The following is a 15008-nucleotide window of genomic DNA, read 5'->3' as shown; positions in this document are numbered from 1 at the left end:
AATCACAGAAATACCTTTTCGAAGCCATCTCTTAGAGTAACAGAAATAAAAAAATAAACAAACAAATGGGACCTAATGAAACTCAAAAGCTTTTACACAGCAAAGGAAACCATAAACAAAATGAAAAGACAACCCACAGAATGGGCGAAAATATTTGCAAATGATGTGACCGACAAGGGATTAATCTCTAAAATTTACGAACAGCTCATGCTGCTCAATATCAAAACAACGAACAATCAAGGGGCTTCCCTGGTGGTGCAGTGGTTAAGAATCCACCTGCCAATGCAGGAGACATAGGTTTGAGCCCTGGTCCGCGAAGATCCCACATGCTATGAAGCAACTAAGCCTATGCGCCACAACTACTAAGCCTGAGCTCTAGAGCCCATGAGCCACAACTACTGAAGCCTGTATACTCAGAGCCCATGCTCTGTGACAAGAGAAGCCATTGCAGTGAGAAGCCCATGCACCACCACGAACAGTAGCTCCCGCTCACCACGACTAGAGAAAGCCCATGCACAGCATGAAGACCCAACGCAGCCAAAAATAAAATAAGTTAAAAAAACAACCCAATCAAAAAATGGGCAGAAAACCTAAATAGACATTTCTTCAAGGAAGACATACAGATGGCCAAGAGGCACATGAAAAGATGCTCAACATTGCTAATTATTAGAGAAATTCAAATCAAAACTACAACGAGGTATCACCTCACACCGGTCAGAATGGCTATCATAAAAAACCCACAAACAATAAATGCTGCTGAAGGTGTAGAGAAAAGGGAACCCTCTTACATTGTTGGTAGGAATGTAAATTGGTACAGCCAGTATGAAGAACAGAATGGAGGTTCCTTAAGAAACTAAAAATAGAGCTACCATATCATCCAGCAATCCCAATCCTGGGCATATATCCAAAGAAAAACATAATTTGAAAAGATACATGTACCCCAATGTTCACTGCAGCACTATTTACAATAGCCAAGACACGGAAGCAACCTAAATGTCCATCAACAGATGAATGGATAAAGAAGTTGTGGTACATATATATAATGGAATAATACTCAGCCATTAAAAAGAACAAAATAATGCCATCTGCAGCAACATGGATGGACCTTGAGATCATACTAAGTGAAGTAAGTCAGACAGAGAAAGACAAGTATCATATGATATTGCTTATATGCAGATTCTTTAAAAAATGATACAAATGAACTTATTTACAAAACAGAAATAGACTCACAGACTTACAGAACTTATGGTTACCTGGAAGGAAGGGTCGGGGGGAAGGATAGATTGGGTGTTTGGGATTGACATGTACACTTTGCTATACTTAAAATAGATAACCAATTGTATGTATCTGTACAAGGACCTACTACTGTATAGCACGGGAACGTTGCTCAATATTCTGTAAAAACCTAAATGGGAAAAGAATTTGAAAAAGAATAGATACACGTATATGTATAACTGAATCACTTGGCTGTACACCTGAAACTAATGGAACACTGTTAATCAACTATGTGCTCCAAAATGAAATGAAATTTTTAAAAAAGAAGAGAGGGCTTCCCTGGTGGCGCAGTGGTTGAGAGTCCGCCTGCTGATGCAGGGGACGCGGGCTCGTGCCCCAGTCCGGGAGGATCCCACATGCCATGGAGCGGCTGGGCCCGTGAGCCATGGCCGCTGAGCCTGTGCATCCGGAGCCTGTGCTCCACAATGGGAGAGGCCCACGTAACGCAAAAAAATAAAAATAATTAAAAATAAAAAAGAAGAGATATCTGAAGATGTAAGCAGTTATAGATCTGGTAGCAGAAAGTTGAAAGAGTATCTATGTATCTAATATCATCTTTGTCTCAAAGGGAAAACATGTAAGTAAGCGTGAGAAAGGCAGAGAAGAAAGATGGGACAAAGCGAAATGGGTACTGAATTTTGAGTAAAATAAATAAAATCTGAAATAGTTCTTATTGAATCGCGAGACACTGGTAACTAAAGAAATGTAGTAAGAATGTCAGATAGTATTGAAAGTCCAGTTGAGGCTGATGAACATTAATTTATAGTTGTGCTATATAAATAAAACTGCCTAGGGCTTCCCTGGCGGCGCAGTGGTTTAGAGTCCACCTGCCGATGCAGGGGACACAGGTTCGTGTCCCAGTCTGGGAAGATCCCACATGCCACGGAGCGGTTGGGCCCGTGAGCCATGGCCACTGAGCCCGCACATCCGGAGCCTGTGCTCTGCAACGGGAGAGGCCACAACAGTGAGAGGCCCACGTACCGCAAAAGAAAAAATAATAATTTTAAAACTGCCTAGCTTTAAGATTTTTTTCCATCAGTGCTTAGCCCAAGCATAGAGAGACAGTAGATGGTTGAGTTCATATTAAGGTTGAACACATAATGGTGCAAAAGAAGGACAATGATACAAAGGAATATAAGGTATATGCTGGAGGTACCAGGGAATCTTTTTGAATGGGGGAAAAAAATGAAGACAGTAGATAGCTGATAGACTGGGAAAAATTTGTCAATATGTCGGAGGACCTAGTGAACAGAAGAATAGTTGAAGTGGGAATGTTCGAGTGAGCAAGAAAGGTGAAAGAACAGAAAATATACTTGTCTTCATCTTCATTAGAATCTAAGGGGATGAAACACATCTACTTTGTATACTGTTATAATCCTAGTACATAACAGAGAAATAGGTACATGGTAGGAATTCAGTAAATATGTGGTGAAAGAATAAACTTTGCTATGGAAAATATAAGCATGAAAGACTATGTAACAAGGTTATTTTTCTACTATATCAGTTATAACACTGATATCAACCTAAATGTCCATCAAAGGAGAATAAACTGGTATATTCAAGCTATAAAATACCACCACATATTGACTTTATAACAGAATAAAGTAGATTAAAAGATGATTGGCAGATCCACAGGCCCTTTGTGATAGGCTCCAAACTGATGTTTGATTCTTACACCAAATCACATTCAAGACCAAAGACTGATATCTATGAGGACTACTTATAACATACTGAATAATTAAGAGTTACTAAAATTTTGTATTCACAGGCTAAATTAGCACATTTCCAATTTACTGAGGACGCTACATTAGTATTTTACTACAAAGTCTGACTGCATGAAACTGCCAGGTTCCTACCAAACATATGTACATACACACACAAATAGAATTACTACAATTTTCAGGTAAAATGCTTTATCAGTGCATCACCAGATTTGTTGTGATCTGACTGTGCTTTTCTTTTACTGCGATTTTAATTAATATGTTAGTAAAATTATTGTTGTATTTTCCTTTTGTTAGACATTTTGTTCCTGCAAGAATTTTGTATTGTTTCAAATTTCCTATTATTTTATTTCCATTATAATTATTATCACCCTCACCCCATATTAGGCAGGACTATCAAAAATGTTCCACGGGAAAAAAGCTCTAGACTTTTTCTGCTTTTCTTACCCCACACCCTAAGAAAGAGTGATGAAACTGGACTGAACAAGATCAAGGATATTCATTATGCAAAAATAGAGACCTGGTTTCTCTTTTGAGATTTCTTCTGGTTTCTTTCACTGTGAAAACTATGACATCCTCCCATTAGAAAGCAACCCAAAACCACAGTAAGACCAAGAGGAATGGGAGACACTACACCACCCATTTCAGGCAAAAAGAATCCTCTTAGTTCCATGCTATCTAATTCAACTTACCAAGGGCTACACCAAAATTAAAGCAGAATCAGCAAATAAAGTATTACTTCAGTGTTAACCTCTCTGTTTATATTTTCATCAAGTTTTCTAGAGACAGAAGAGAGGCAGTAGGCAGAACCTCAAATTCAAAATTAAAGGATCTTGAGTCTTGACTATCCAACCCTCATTTGTTCAACAAATGCTTATTTGATGCATCCTATGTGCCAGAAATTATGACAGGCACTGGAAATACGATGGTGAACCTTACAGACGTGGGCCCTGTCCTCATGGAGCTATATAGTCTAGTGGGGGATACAGAATTTAACAAATAGATTAAATAAATAAACAAAATTTAGCAAATATATATCTCACTATAGACTATGATAAGTGCAATAAGAACAAATAGACCCAGCACAGCCAAATAAATAAATACTTTTTAAAAAGAAAGAAAAAATGGAGTTCTCTTTCCCTATTCCTAACACCAGCTTGGAAGAGGATTAGGTTTCTTGTACTACAAAAAAAAAAAAAAAAAAGTTCTATAAGGAAAAAGAAAAGATTCAGAATTCAAATTATGTAAACTTACAGCTTCTCTGCCAATGAGTGGATAAAAGGGGGTACCAAAAAGTTTCCTTCCATTGATAAATGCTTTCATGATGAAATTGGTCACTATTGAAGAAAGAAGAAAAACAATAAAGATGCAGACCTTAATGTGTAAGAGCTTTAAAAGTAGGGGATTTCTATATTTAAAACTTACTTTTTCTAGAAACTCCAGCACCAAGGTTATGATTCAAATCAAAAGGGTCTAGAAAAGAAATATTTTATTTTTTATTTAAGAATTATGCTCGTTGTAACATAAATATAGTTAGTAGCCATAACTAGAGTTTAACACTACATAACTCAGACCATCAAAGTCAGAAAATTATTCCTTTATAATATAGATTAAAGGATGGAAACTGATAAAAACGAAGAGAAAGAATCTTCCAAATTCTAATGTGTTTCAGTTTTCCCCTCAGTTTCACTGGCCAAATAAAACTCTGGCTTTTTGTTCTGTTTTGCTCTGTTTTGTGTTGTTCCTGAACTAATATCAGCTGAATGATTACCTTCAATAGCAATGCATTTGGATGTCCACTGCTTCTCAAAAGTTGTCAATAGCTTTTTCTGCCGAATGCTAATTACATATTCTTTGAAATCAAATTCTTCAGTATAGAAGCGAAGCAGTCCCAACCAAAGCTCTCCCAATGTTTCTGTGTTCTTTCCAAGTGAAGGTAAACGTTTTTTCTACAGGTGAGAAAAAAGAGAGACATGTCTATACTTTTCCAAAATATGGACCCCCAAGTCCAAGTAAAATTATTAAATTAAATTATGCAAATCCTAACATGCATCAGTGAGCATTCCATAACATAAAAACTATGAAAAAATTACCAGTTCTTCTGTTTTATCAAAGAAAAAAGCATTCCATCCATCAACCATTCTCTGTGGAATCTGTTTTCCATCAAAGATCTGCATTAAAAAATCAATTTTACTATTAGATTTCAAGCCATCCAACCCAAAAGCCTAAATACCCTCATATCATTTTAGAATTTACCTATAATAGACATAGTGAAACACTTATTCCAAAAAGAACATGTCAAGATGGTATAATCTGATGTCAAGTTATCAATGAATAAAATGTATCTGAAAGACCAAAGCTGGGAAAGGATATCTTAAGAACCTCAGACTCTCCAAACGATACATTTGATATTATCTATTTGGGTATCAAAACACATCCAGCCCAAGTTTAATGAAGAAAAACTAAAGAAAAAGCAGATGAAAATAGCATTTTCATCAAAGGATCACAGACACAGAAATACATAAGAGATAATACTTATTGATTGTACATCTTAAAGGAAATCGAAGAAGCTATTTGTTGTGGGGAAGGGCTCTAGTACCTTTAATCAGTTATCTGTAACAGATGAGGTTGAAAAGGGCCGGGACACTGATTTTCTTAAAACAGAAAATTAGGTAGCTTTCCTTGACATTTTGATAAAGATCATGAAATCGTCATAATTAATTATGAATAGTAATTCACTGTCCTAAGGAAAGGGGGGAAGGTAATGCTACTTTACTAGAAGAATTCCACAAGATGACTGTACAGGCACAACTGACCTCTACAAGCAACTTTGAGACTTATTTTCTATAGGAGTTTTAAGAAAGAGATGCAATAAAGTAAAAAGTTGGAATAAGTTCAGAGTCAGCAGACCTCATTTCTAGTCTTAGTCCTGCCAAGTAGTGATTCTGGACAAGACAATTATCCTTCCAAATCCTCAGTTTTCCCAATGAAAATAAGAGATTAGCTTAATTAGGTCAGTTTTCTTCAAATTTTATTTTTCTTTTAAGCTGTAGAACCCCTTCCTAAAATGGAACCTTCCTGTAAGTTCAATATGTAAAACATAAAAACAGAGGTACTCTGATAAAAGCCTGAGTGGAGAAAACTATACCTTATCTTTTCCCTTCCTCCACTCCTCACACATACACTATTGAGCTCCTAGAGCTTACCAAAACATATTTTATAACCACTAGATAAGGTGGCCCCCATGGCTCCTTCATAGATTAAGATGCTATTATACAAGCTGCCTCTTTAGACCTTGGTTACTTTAACAGAATTCTTACTTTTGAGAAACAACCAACATCCAAACCCAATTACGTTGGCTAATAACACAGTAAACTGGACCTGTGGGCTTTGGAGGGCATTTAATCACTGATTTGCCACCTGTTTTAATGAACTCTCATGTTTCATAGTGCCTAACTCTCCACTCTGTTTCAGCCCTTAGAAGTACTAATACTATCCTCTCTTTCTTTTGCACACACACAACACATTTACCTTCTCTTTCTGTTTCTCTCTTTTCTTTCTCTCAACAGCAATCATCCTCTACTTAAGCACTCAAGCCTTCTCTCTAAAACCTCACCAAACAAGTTTGTACAAGGAGTGACCCTGTACATTTCCATATTTATTTTCTTATTTTATTATGGTATTTTATATATAAAATAAGCCATATATATATCTACTGCTATATTTAAATTATATTTTTTTTAGTAGTGGTGAAACACACATAATGAAGTTTACCATCTTAAGTCATTTTTAAGAGTACAGTTCAGTGGCATTAAGTGCATTCACATTGTTGTGCTACCATCACCACCATCCATCCATAGAATTCTTCTTATCTTATACAAATGAAACTCTGAACCTATTAAACAATAATTTCCCACTCCTCTCTCCCTCCAGCCCCTGGCAACCACCATTCTACTTTCTGTCTCTATGAATCTGACTACCCTAGGTACCTCCTATAAATGGAATCATACAGTATTTGTCCTTTTGTGACTGGTTTATTTCACTTAGCATAATGTCTTCAAGGTTCATCCATTCAGTTGCGATTTTTAAGCTGATACAAGCTATGAAAACATAGTTCATAATATCAAGTGACACTAACACTCCCTAATCCTCTCTTAGTATTAATTTTTATGTGAAAATTTACTTTTACTTATGATGATTGCTGGAATACAGCAAAATCATTCTGCTTAGGAAAGCTCCTTTTGACCTAAAGAACTCTGTATTGTTGATCAATAAGCAGAGCTTTACTTATTACACCCAGTCACTTAAAGTTTAGGTTCAATTACAAATGGAGTCAAAGATCATCAGCTTCATTAAACATATCCTTACCCTTAAAAGTTGATCGATGCCAATGATCAATACTTAAATGATGCCAGAGCAATGGACAAGGGGTCCCATATGACAAGCAAAAAAGGCCAGAAGCAAAAATCCATATATCATCAGTTCATATGTATCACAAAGCCCCCCACAATCAGAGCTCATTATGATGGAAAACATCCCATGGACTGTCTCTCATTTCATCAATCACTGTCTGTTAAGTAGATAATGGAACAGTTCTTGAAGTTGGCCATAGCAATCCTACCTACATTTTTCCAATAATAATGTTAATAAAGCTGCTAATGATAATAATAATAATAAAAGTAATAATAAGAGCAACCACCATTTATAAACTCCTACTTTAGCATCTACTACATTCAAAGGCATTTGATGTCTCTGTTCCTTATATCAACACTGAAATAATACTACTATTATTACATTTTTGCTGATGATAAAATTCAGACTAGTGGCAGTCAGGCAGCTTGTTGAAGGCCACATGTCAAAATTAGGATTCAGACCAGTTATCTCTGGCTCCAAAATCATGCTCTGACCGCTGTTTCCATTATATCATGCTGCCTCAATGGTTCCTCATCCATGGGTAACATAATGAGAGAACAGAGACAAACCACAATGAAAACAAAATTTGTGTTCCATTTGGGTTAATCACAGTATTCTATCAAAGTCACAGCAAATTATAGCAAATGGCTGCTATAATATTACTGGGACAATTATGCTTAAGATCCCCAAGTTTAAAGCCTTAACAACAATCAGACTAATACAGAGAAGTAATCTTGGCCTTTGCAGGCCTAATTAATTCATGCAAAGTTTTAAATATCCTATAGTGAACAACCTTGTTAAAAAACAAACATCACTCAACACAGATTCAAGCAACTTAAATTTTTCTGTTAGGAAAGGACGTTTAAATTTTTTATTTCTCTCCCACTGTTTGTTTAAAAGAGGGAAAGAAATGTTGCTAAAACCACATGGCATTCATTAGAACTTTTAAAAACTTACTAAGGCCATCTGACATGCACATATGGCTTGCTATTTTGTGATACTCTTCTTTGCCATGACTATCAAAGTTTATGTGAAATCAGAATATGTGATTTTCCAAACAATTCTGATGCTTCTCACCTACCTCAAAATAACCACCTACCTAAGAAATTAGAACCTGATCCACCCCAATGCTTGCAAATCCACTTTGTGCCAAGAATGAGGAGGAACAGATGGATGATTAAAGACACCTTTGTATCTATCTTAGAGAGTATAAACTGACTACAAAAAGAGACTCTATGAGTCACCAAATCTGAGTAAATATGAGTATAATCTGTTTCTTTTGATGTACATTCTTATGCTTAATGCAATTAACATGACCTTACAGAGATAAGGAAGAATTTCCTTGTGTTTCTTTCTCAACCAAAATTCACAAAGTTGACCAAAGTATATATAGGAATAAATCAAACTTCATTGCCAAGCAGGAGGAGGGAGAATACTCTGAAAAATAGAAACTTACATATTTGCATCTGAGAGACTATAATATGTAAGTTCATGAATGGCTACAAATTTCATAATCATTGGCAGCATTCTAAGACTGTGAAATACAAAAATGTTGCAAAAGATATTCAATAGTTCTATTCATCTAGTAGTCTTTTGGTAGTCTATATTCTCCCATAATAAGCTTTTCAAAAAGGTTCATTATTTGATTAAACCATTAATGAAAGAAGAAAACTTAGGATATCCATGATGGAAAAATCTTTCATGATCTCATGAACTGAGCAAGATCTACTATATTTAGAGTGTATACACCTACACAGAAATGCCTTTATAGTTTCTTAAACATTTACCTCTTGTAGAACTGGGATAACAGGTGGTTTTCTCTGCTGCAGAAAGTACAGCACCATAAGGATATAAGCATATGAAGATAAACTTCCCCTGGAAGCATCTCCAATGTCACATCGCTAAAAAAACATAATGATTGAAAATAAAACTTCAGAATCTTATTCCATGCAGAAGTATTGACTACCTTAAGACACCATTTTTTAAACCCATCAAACTGTCAAATACCCAAAAGTTCAATAACAAGCTGTTATAGAGGATATGGGTAAACAGGTACTCAAACATTAAAGAGGATACAGTAGCATAAATTTCATGAAGGGGCTTCCCTGGTAGCGCAGTGGTTGAGAGTACACCTGCTGATGCAGGGGACACGGGTTCGTGCCCCAGTCCGGGAAGATCCCACATGCCGTGGAGCGGCTGGGCCCATGAGCCATGGCCTCTGAGCCTGCGCATCCAGAGCCTGTGCTCCTCAACGGGAGAGGCCACAACAGTGAGAGGCCCGCGTACCGCAAAAAAAAAAAAAAAAAAAAAAATCATGAAGAATAATTTGGCAATATCAAAATTATAAAAGCACATCTCCCTTAATGTATCAATTCTATTCTAAGAATTTATCCTGCAAATATGTCAAGAAACATGTGAAATGACTAAACAAAATTTCTGTTGTAACACTATTTTAATAGCAAATATGAGAAAGCACTTAAAACTCATCAGTAAAATACAGGTTTAAAAAACTGATGACTATCCACACAATGGAATAGTATGTAGCCATTAAAAAAACCTCTCAGTATACTAATAGGAAATAATCTCCAATATTTATTGCTCAGTTAAAAAAGCAAAGTACAAGACAGTGTTTTCAGTGTGTTTATACCTATAATAAAAAGAGGCAGGAAATTTATGCATTTGTTTGCACTGGAATAATTTATTTCTGGAAGGATACAGAGGAACGTTTAACATTGTTTGCCTCTAAGAAGAAGCAAAGGTTGGCTAGCAGACAGATGTGGAAGGAAGATTTTCTGCCATAAATCCCATTAGACCTTTTAATTTTTGAACCACATGAATACGTACGTTGGCTATTCAAAAAAATTTTTTTAATTAAAAAAAAAACCCTGAAAGAATCCTCAGAGACTTCCCTTGAGTAAAGCTTTAGCTGATATTATATAAAGGGAGAGGAATGATTTTTCTGACATGAACCACTTGATTTCATTACCCAAACTCAATGAGAGTAAGGAACTGTCATGTTGGAGTTATTCTGTGAGGTGAATGTAGAAGACTAGCTGTATCAAATGATTTGTAGTATGTGGCTGGATTCTTTCCTTTTCTAAGATGACTCTGTCCATAACGACATGTATAGGAACATCAAAGCAAATATGTCTCCCTTTTGGAAGAGTCGGCTTTATGAAATGAAAATGTAACCAAGTTACTCACCTACTAAAACCCTTCCACCAACACATTCACAAATTTAACTATTTACTGAGCACCTACCATAAAGCAGGCACTACACTGAAATAAAGATACAGAGGCCTCAACCCTCATGGAGTTTACTCACTTAGCAAAACAACCAAGAAAACATAATTCAGTATTTTAAGTGTTATAATAGGGGAAACATTAGGTTTTATTGGTATTGCTTTGGCCAGAAAAATTTACCACTAAACCCAAACACCAGATTTCCTAACCCAGAGCTTTTTTTTGGTTTTGTTTTTGTTTTTTGTGGTACGCGGGCCTCTCACTGCTGCAGCCCCTCCCGCTGCGGAGCACAGGCTCCAGACACGCAGGCCCAGCGGCCATGGCCCACGGGCCTAGCAGCTCTGCAGCATGCGGGATCCTCCCGGACCAGGGCACGAACCTGTGTCCCCTGCACTGGCAAGCGGACCCCCAACCACTGCGCCACCAGGGAAGCCCAACCCAGAGCTTTTTAACTAGGGTGGTATGCCAACTCCCATGCCTAGGGTTGGAAATGATTACTGCATTGAGAAACTATACTATGAGAAATTTACTAGAATGTTACCTATAAGAGGAGAGCAAACACAGAAAAAAACTAAGGATCACCCTACTCTGAAAGGTATAACTTTAAACCATTTAATATTGACAGTTTCTTCTTAAAAGCTCAGGTAAACAAAACTGAGAAAACATTTGTCACAAGTCTGACATCAGCATGTTTTACTTTAATATCATGAGTATTATAACAAAGCAGATCATTAACTTTTTCATAAATACCTTAGCAAACACTTTCATAGTATATCCCAAGTACTGTACTCTAGGATCAATAGCTGCATATGTAGCTAGCATTCTTGTGTTATGCTGAGCCTGAAAAATAAATTACACATTTGAAAGCATTTCAAATTTATTAAAATTAAACTTACAGATCAGCTAAAAAGATAAACTCCACATAGAATATATATAAATGTTAAACTTAAAATACCTGTAAATGAGTCAAGCAAAAATTAACCTTCAATCTGAAGGAAATGTTAAGATGACTATTTTTTTTTTCCCTATACTAACCACATTTGTAAGTTTTAAACATAAAGGTACAGTCAGTGATCTGTAAACTTTTAAAATGACAACTGTAAACATACCTGGGTCTTTATGGACAGTGAAACTTACCAATGTATTATATAAACTGATATCACCTTCTAAACCACTTCGTCTGTGTTCAAATTTTACTATAGGCACTTTGGCAGTAGTTATAGGCAAAATGTTTCTTAAACCTGATTTAAAAAAAAAACAAACTTCACTAGGTTAAATAATTTTCATAAAACTAAAAAAAATTTTCTGTTGTTTTAAAGTTCATACCTGGATGTCTCTTAAGAATTTTCGCCAAATTTTCAATTATTTCCTTACAATTTAATTTCTAAAAAACAAAAGAAATAAATAATAAATTAAAGTTTGTCTGACTCAACTTGGTCTTGCGCAAATTCTATTTTAATCTAGACATTTAATATTCGCACTTAAAATCTCCAGCCAGAAGCTCTATATACCCTTGCTAGTCAAAGAACATGGTCCATAGACCTGCAGTATCACCAACACCTGGAAACTTGATAGAAATGAAGAATCTCAGTCTCCACTCCGGTCTACTGAATCATAATCTGCATAGTAACAACATTCCCAGGTAATTCACATCCACATTAAAGTTTGAGAAGCACAAAAACAGGAGAATAATGTTTTCAAATACATGGATAAACAACTAGAGACGGGTTTGGTGAAGGCAAAACAGTATAGTGATTAAGAACATAGGCTGTGAATTTAGACAAACCTGGATTCAAATCTTGAAATAAGTACTGACTAGCTGTGTGACTCTGACCAGATCCTTAACCCCTCTGAGCCTCATACTACTTATAAAATCAAGATAATCATCAACTCCTACTCTTTCATAAAGGAGCTTGGAAGGATTACATGAGACACCTATGTAAAGCATTCAGCAGCATACTTCATACAAAATAGCACTTTAAGTCTGTCAGCTGTTTATTATCATATGTTGATGAGGAAAAGAAGAATAATCCTACTATTACCAGCACCTACTTCTTCAAAAAAAACCTCTTAACTCTGCAAATTTAAATGTGTTGGCTATTTAAAAACTAGACAGCAAAGCTGATATGGTAACGATAAGCCTAATATAAGGAACAAGGAAGATAATTGGCATAAATTAACTGGATTAAGCTCAATGCCCACATCTACTACTAAAATCACTTTTGCATATCCTCAACATGCTCTTTTTAGCTACAAGAGAGCAGTAGTCATTGCAGCTTAACCTGGGGATTTCAAGGGAATCTTTAGAATTAACACATAATAAAAGAGGTTGTTTTTCTCTTTATTATACAAAGATACAATTTACACTAAATTAAAACTTTCCATTATGGCTCATCTGGAAGAAAATAATTTACTCATTTTCATTGTTTCAACTTTCCAGAGTGAATGGCACAGGTAATATATAGTATACAAACCCTTGGTGATGAGACGTCTGATTATTAAATTTTACATAGAAGGGATCTAAAACCCTAACATCCTTCCTGGGTAAAAACCACTTCCTATTCCCTCAATTCCTGCCCTCCAGAATGCAAAGGGGAAGCCTCTTTCCAAGGAGATGGCATTGAGTAGAAGTGGGTTAAGAAGAACTAAAAATTTATAACTTTTCATTTTCTTTATAGAACAAAAAGATATTAATTAACACCAGAAGCAATTTCTTGGGACCAGAAATAAGCATCTACCAGGTTATCACTGCCATCTTATCTCTGGTTCTAACAATTTAAAAAACACTTTTTGAAAAAACTATTTCAGAAATGCACAGGTACACTATTCTGCTGAATTCTTTTATAATACAACAGAGGCTATACTGACACCACTAAAGATGCCAGAAGCTTGGCCTCACCCCAATCTTGCAAGCAGTCCCTGATTTTGAAACATAAATACCAACAGCTATGCTGTTAAAGAAACGAGCAACTACAGAGATACCCTCCTTTTCTAGTTGCTGCTAGGAAGGCCTGGGACACTTCTTCCCTGTCCATTCAGTCCCTTTCTTTACTGGAGCTTGGACAATCTCATTCCCACTGTTGAGGCCTGGTACACAAAAAAGGAAAACATAAGTACCCACTCTCACTGCTGAGACTGCTCTGGGGGAAGGTTTGCTCCTGGCATCTCATGGTGGAACTCAGAAAGCTTTCAATTTCAGAAAGTAGGGGTTAGGTTCTACAGTACTATTAGTACTATATTTCAACTACATTATGGGTTAAATAAATTACAGAGAAGCAGTGGGATACAATGGAAAGAGCATGAACTCTGGAGTCAGACAGACCTGGGTACGAATCCCGGCTCCAACATTTACTAGCTGTGTGAACTTGAGCAAGTCAGTTTATCTCTCAAAGCCTCAGTTTCCTCATCTGTAAAATGGGGGAAATTATCTACCTCGAAGGTGGTTGTAAGAGTGAAATGAGATAATGTATGTAAAAGTGTATACTGGGGGCTCAAATGTTAGTTCCTTCCCCACCCAAAATGAGTTTCTAAAAGCTAGCCTAGAACACATAATTTATAACAATGCTTCTACAGAAAAAAATGTGTTTTGAGTACCCCCAAATTATAATCAACTTGTAGAACACAATCCATTTATAAATTAAATGTCCACCTTTATTTTCTATCTTTAGTGATACAGAGACATCACCTAATGGAAGAGATATGAAAAGACAGAGTAAGTGAGATCAATGTTCACTACCAAACTGAAGCAACAGTTTTTCATTGGCTCTAATGAAAAAAATTCCAACTCTATATTTTTTCCACAAATTCATTAAAAAGCACTTGTAACTATCTCTGACATGGTTTTTGCATTATAAAATCACTGAAACAGTAAATTTACTTACTTAAATTCTTGAATGTCTTCTAAAATGATAATGCTAATGTTTTTACATTTCAAACACTGCTATTGCTAATATATTTATACAAAGAATGACACCTTACATTTTTATCAATTCTACATACAAAATTAAAAACAGACTCATCACTAGAAGAAAATAAACTTCCACATCACTTTCCAAACACTAACTCTTACCTCTGCATTTTCATGGCCTTCAAGGGTCATACAAATATCCAGATCACTATCACGAAATCCAAATCCATTCTTAGAAGAGCCAAATAAGCACAATCTTGCCTTTTCTAAGCAAAGGAAAACAAAAGTCAAAAGTTTTATAATTATCAGGAAAGAGGAGTCTTCTATTAACTACTAATGGCCTACCACAGGATAATCTTATCCAATTCCACAGCTTAAATTATCTATCATTAGCAGATACACTGAGAAATTCCAAAACACTCACCTAAAGCCCAGGTCTCCTCCCCAAA

The 15008-nt window shown here is 35.9% G+C and overlaps 1 protein-coding gene across 17 annotated transcripts in view; it reads right to left on the bottom strand.

Annotated features, from left to right (window-relative positions):
* Positions 1 to 15008, bottom strand: part of TUT4 (terminal uridylyl transferase 4) — a 142210-nt gene that overhangs the window by 14091 nt on the left and 113111 nt on the right. For all 17 annotated transcript variants that reach the window (XR_010835555.1, XR_010835556.1, XM_067007605.1 and 14 more), the window contains 9 exons: positions 14722 to 14825; positions 11979 to 12036; positions 11790 to 11893; positions 11403 to 11492; positions 9197 to 9310; positions 5090 to 5167; positions 4768 to 4945; positions 4422 to 4469; positions 4251 to 4333 (listed from right to left, as the gene is read on the bottom strand). Coding sequence is in view for 15 of the 17 variants with exons in the window: in XM_067007605.1 (XP_066863706.1) it covers positions 4251 to 4333; positions 4422 to 4469; positions 4768 to 4945; positions 5090 to 5167; positions 9197 to 9310; positions 11403 to 11492; positions 11790 to 11893; positions 11979 to 12036; positions 14722 to 14825 (857 nt within the window). In the remaining 2 variants the exon portion in view is untranslated. The remainder of the gene's footprint in view (positions 1 to 4250; positions 4334 to 4421; positions 4470 to 4767; positions 4946 to 5089; positions 5168 to 9196; positions 9311 to 11402; positions 11493 to 11789; positions 11894 to 11978; positions 12037 to 14721; positions 14826 to 15008) is intronic.

The sequence above is a fragment of the Kogia breviceps genome, chromosome 1 (genome assembly GCF_026419965.1).
Source record: "Kogia breviceps isolate mKogBre1 chromosome 1, mKogBre1 haplotype 1, whole genome shotgun sequence".
NCBI classification, from domain to species: domain Eukaryota; kingdom Metazoa; phylum Chordata; class Mammalia; order Artiodactyla; family Physeteridae; genus Kogia; species Kogia breviceps.
This window is presented reverse-complemented; position numbering and strand designations above follow the sequence as displayed.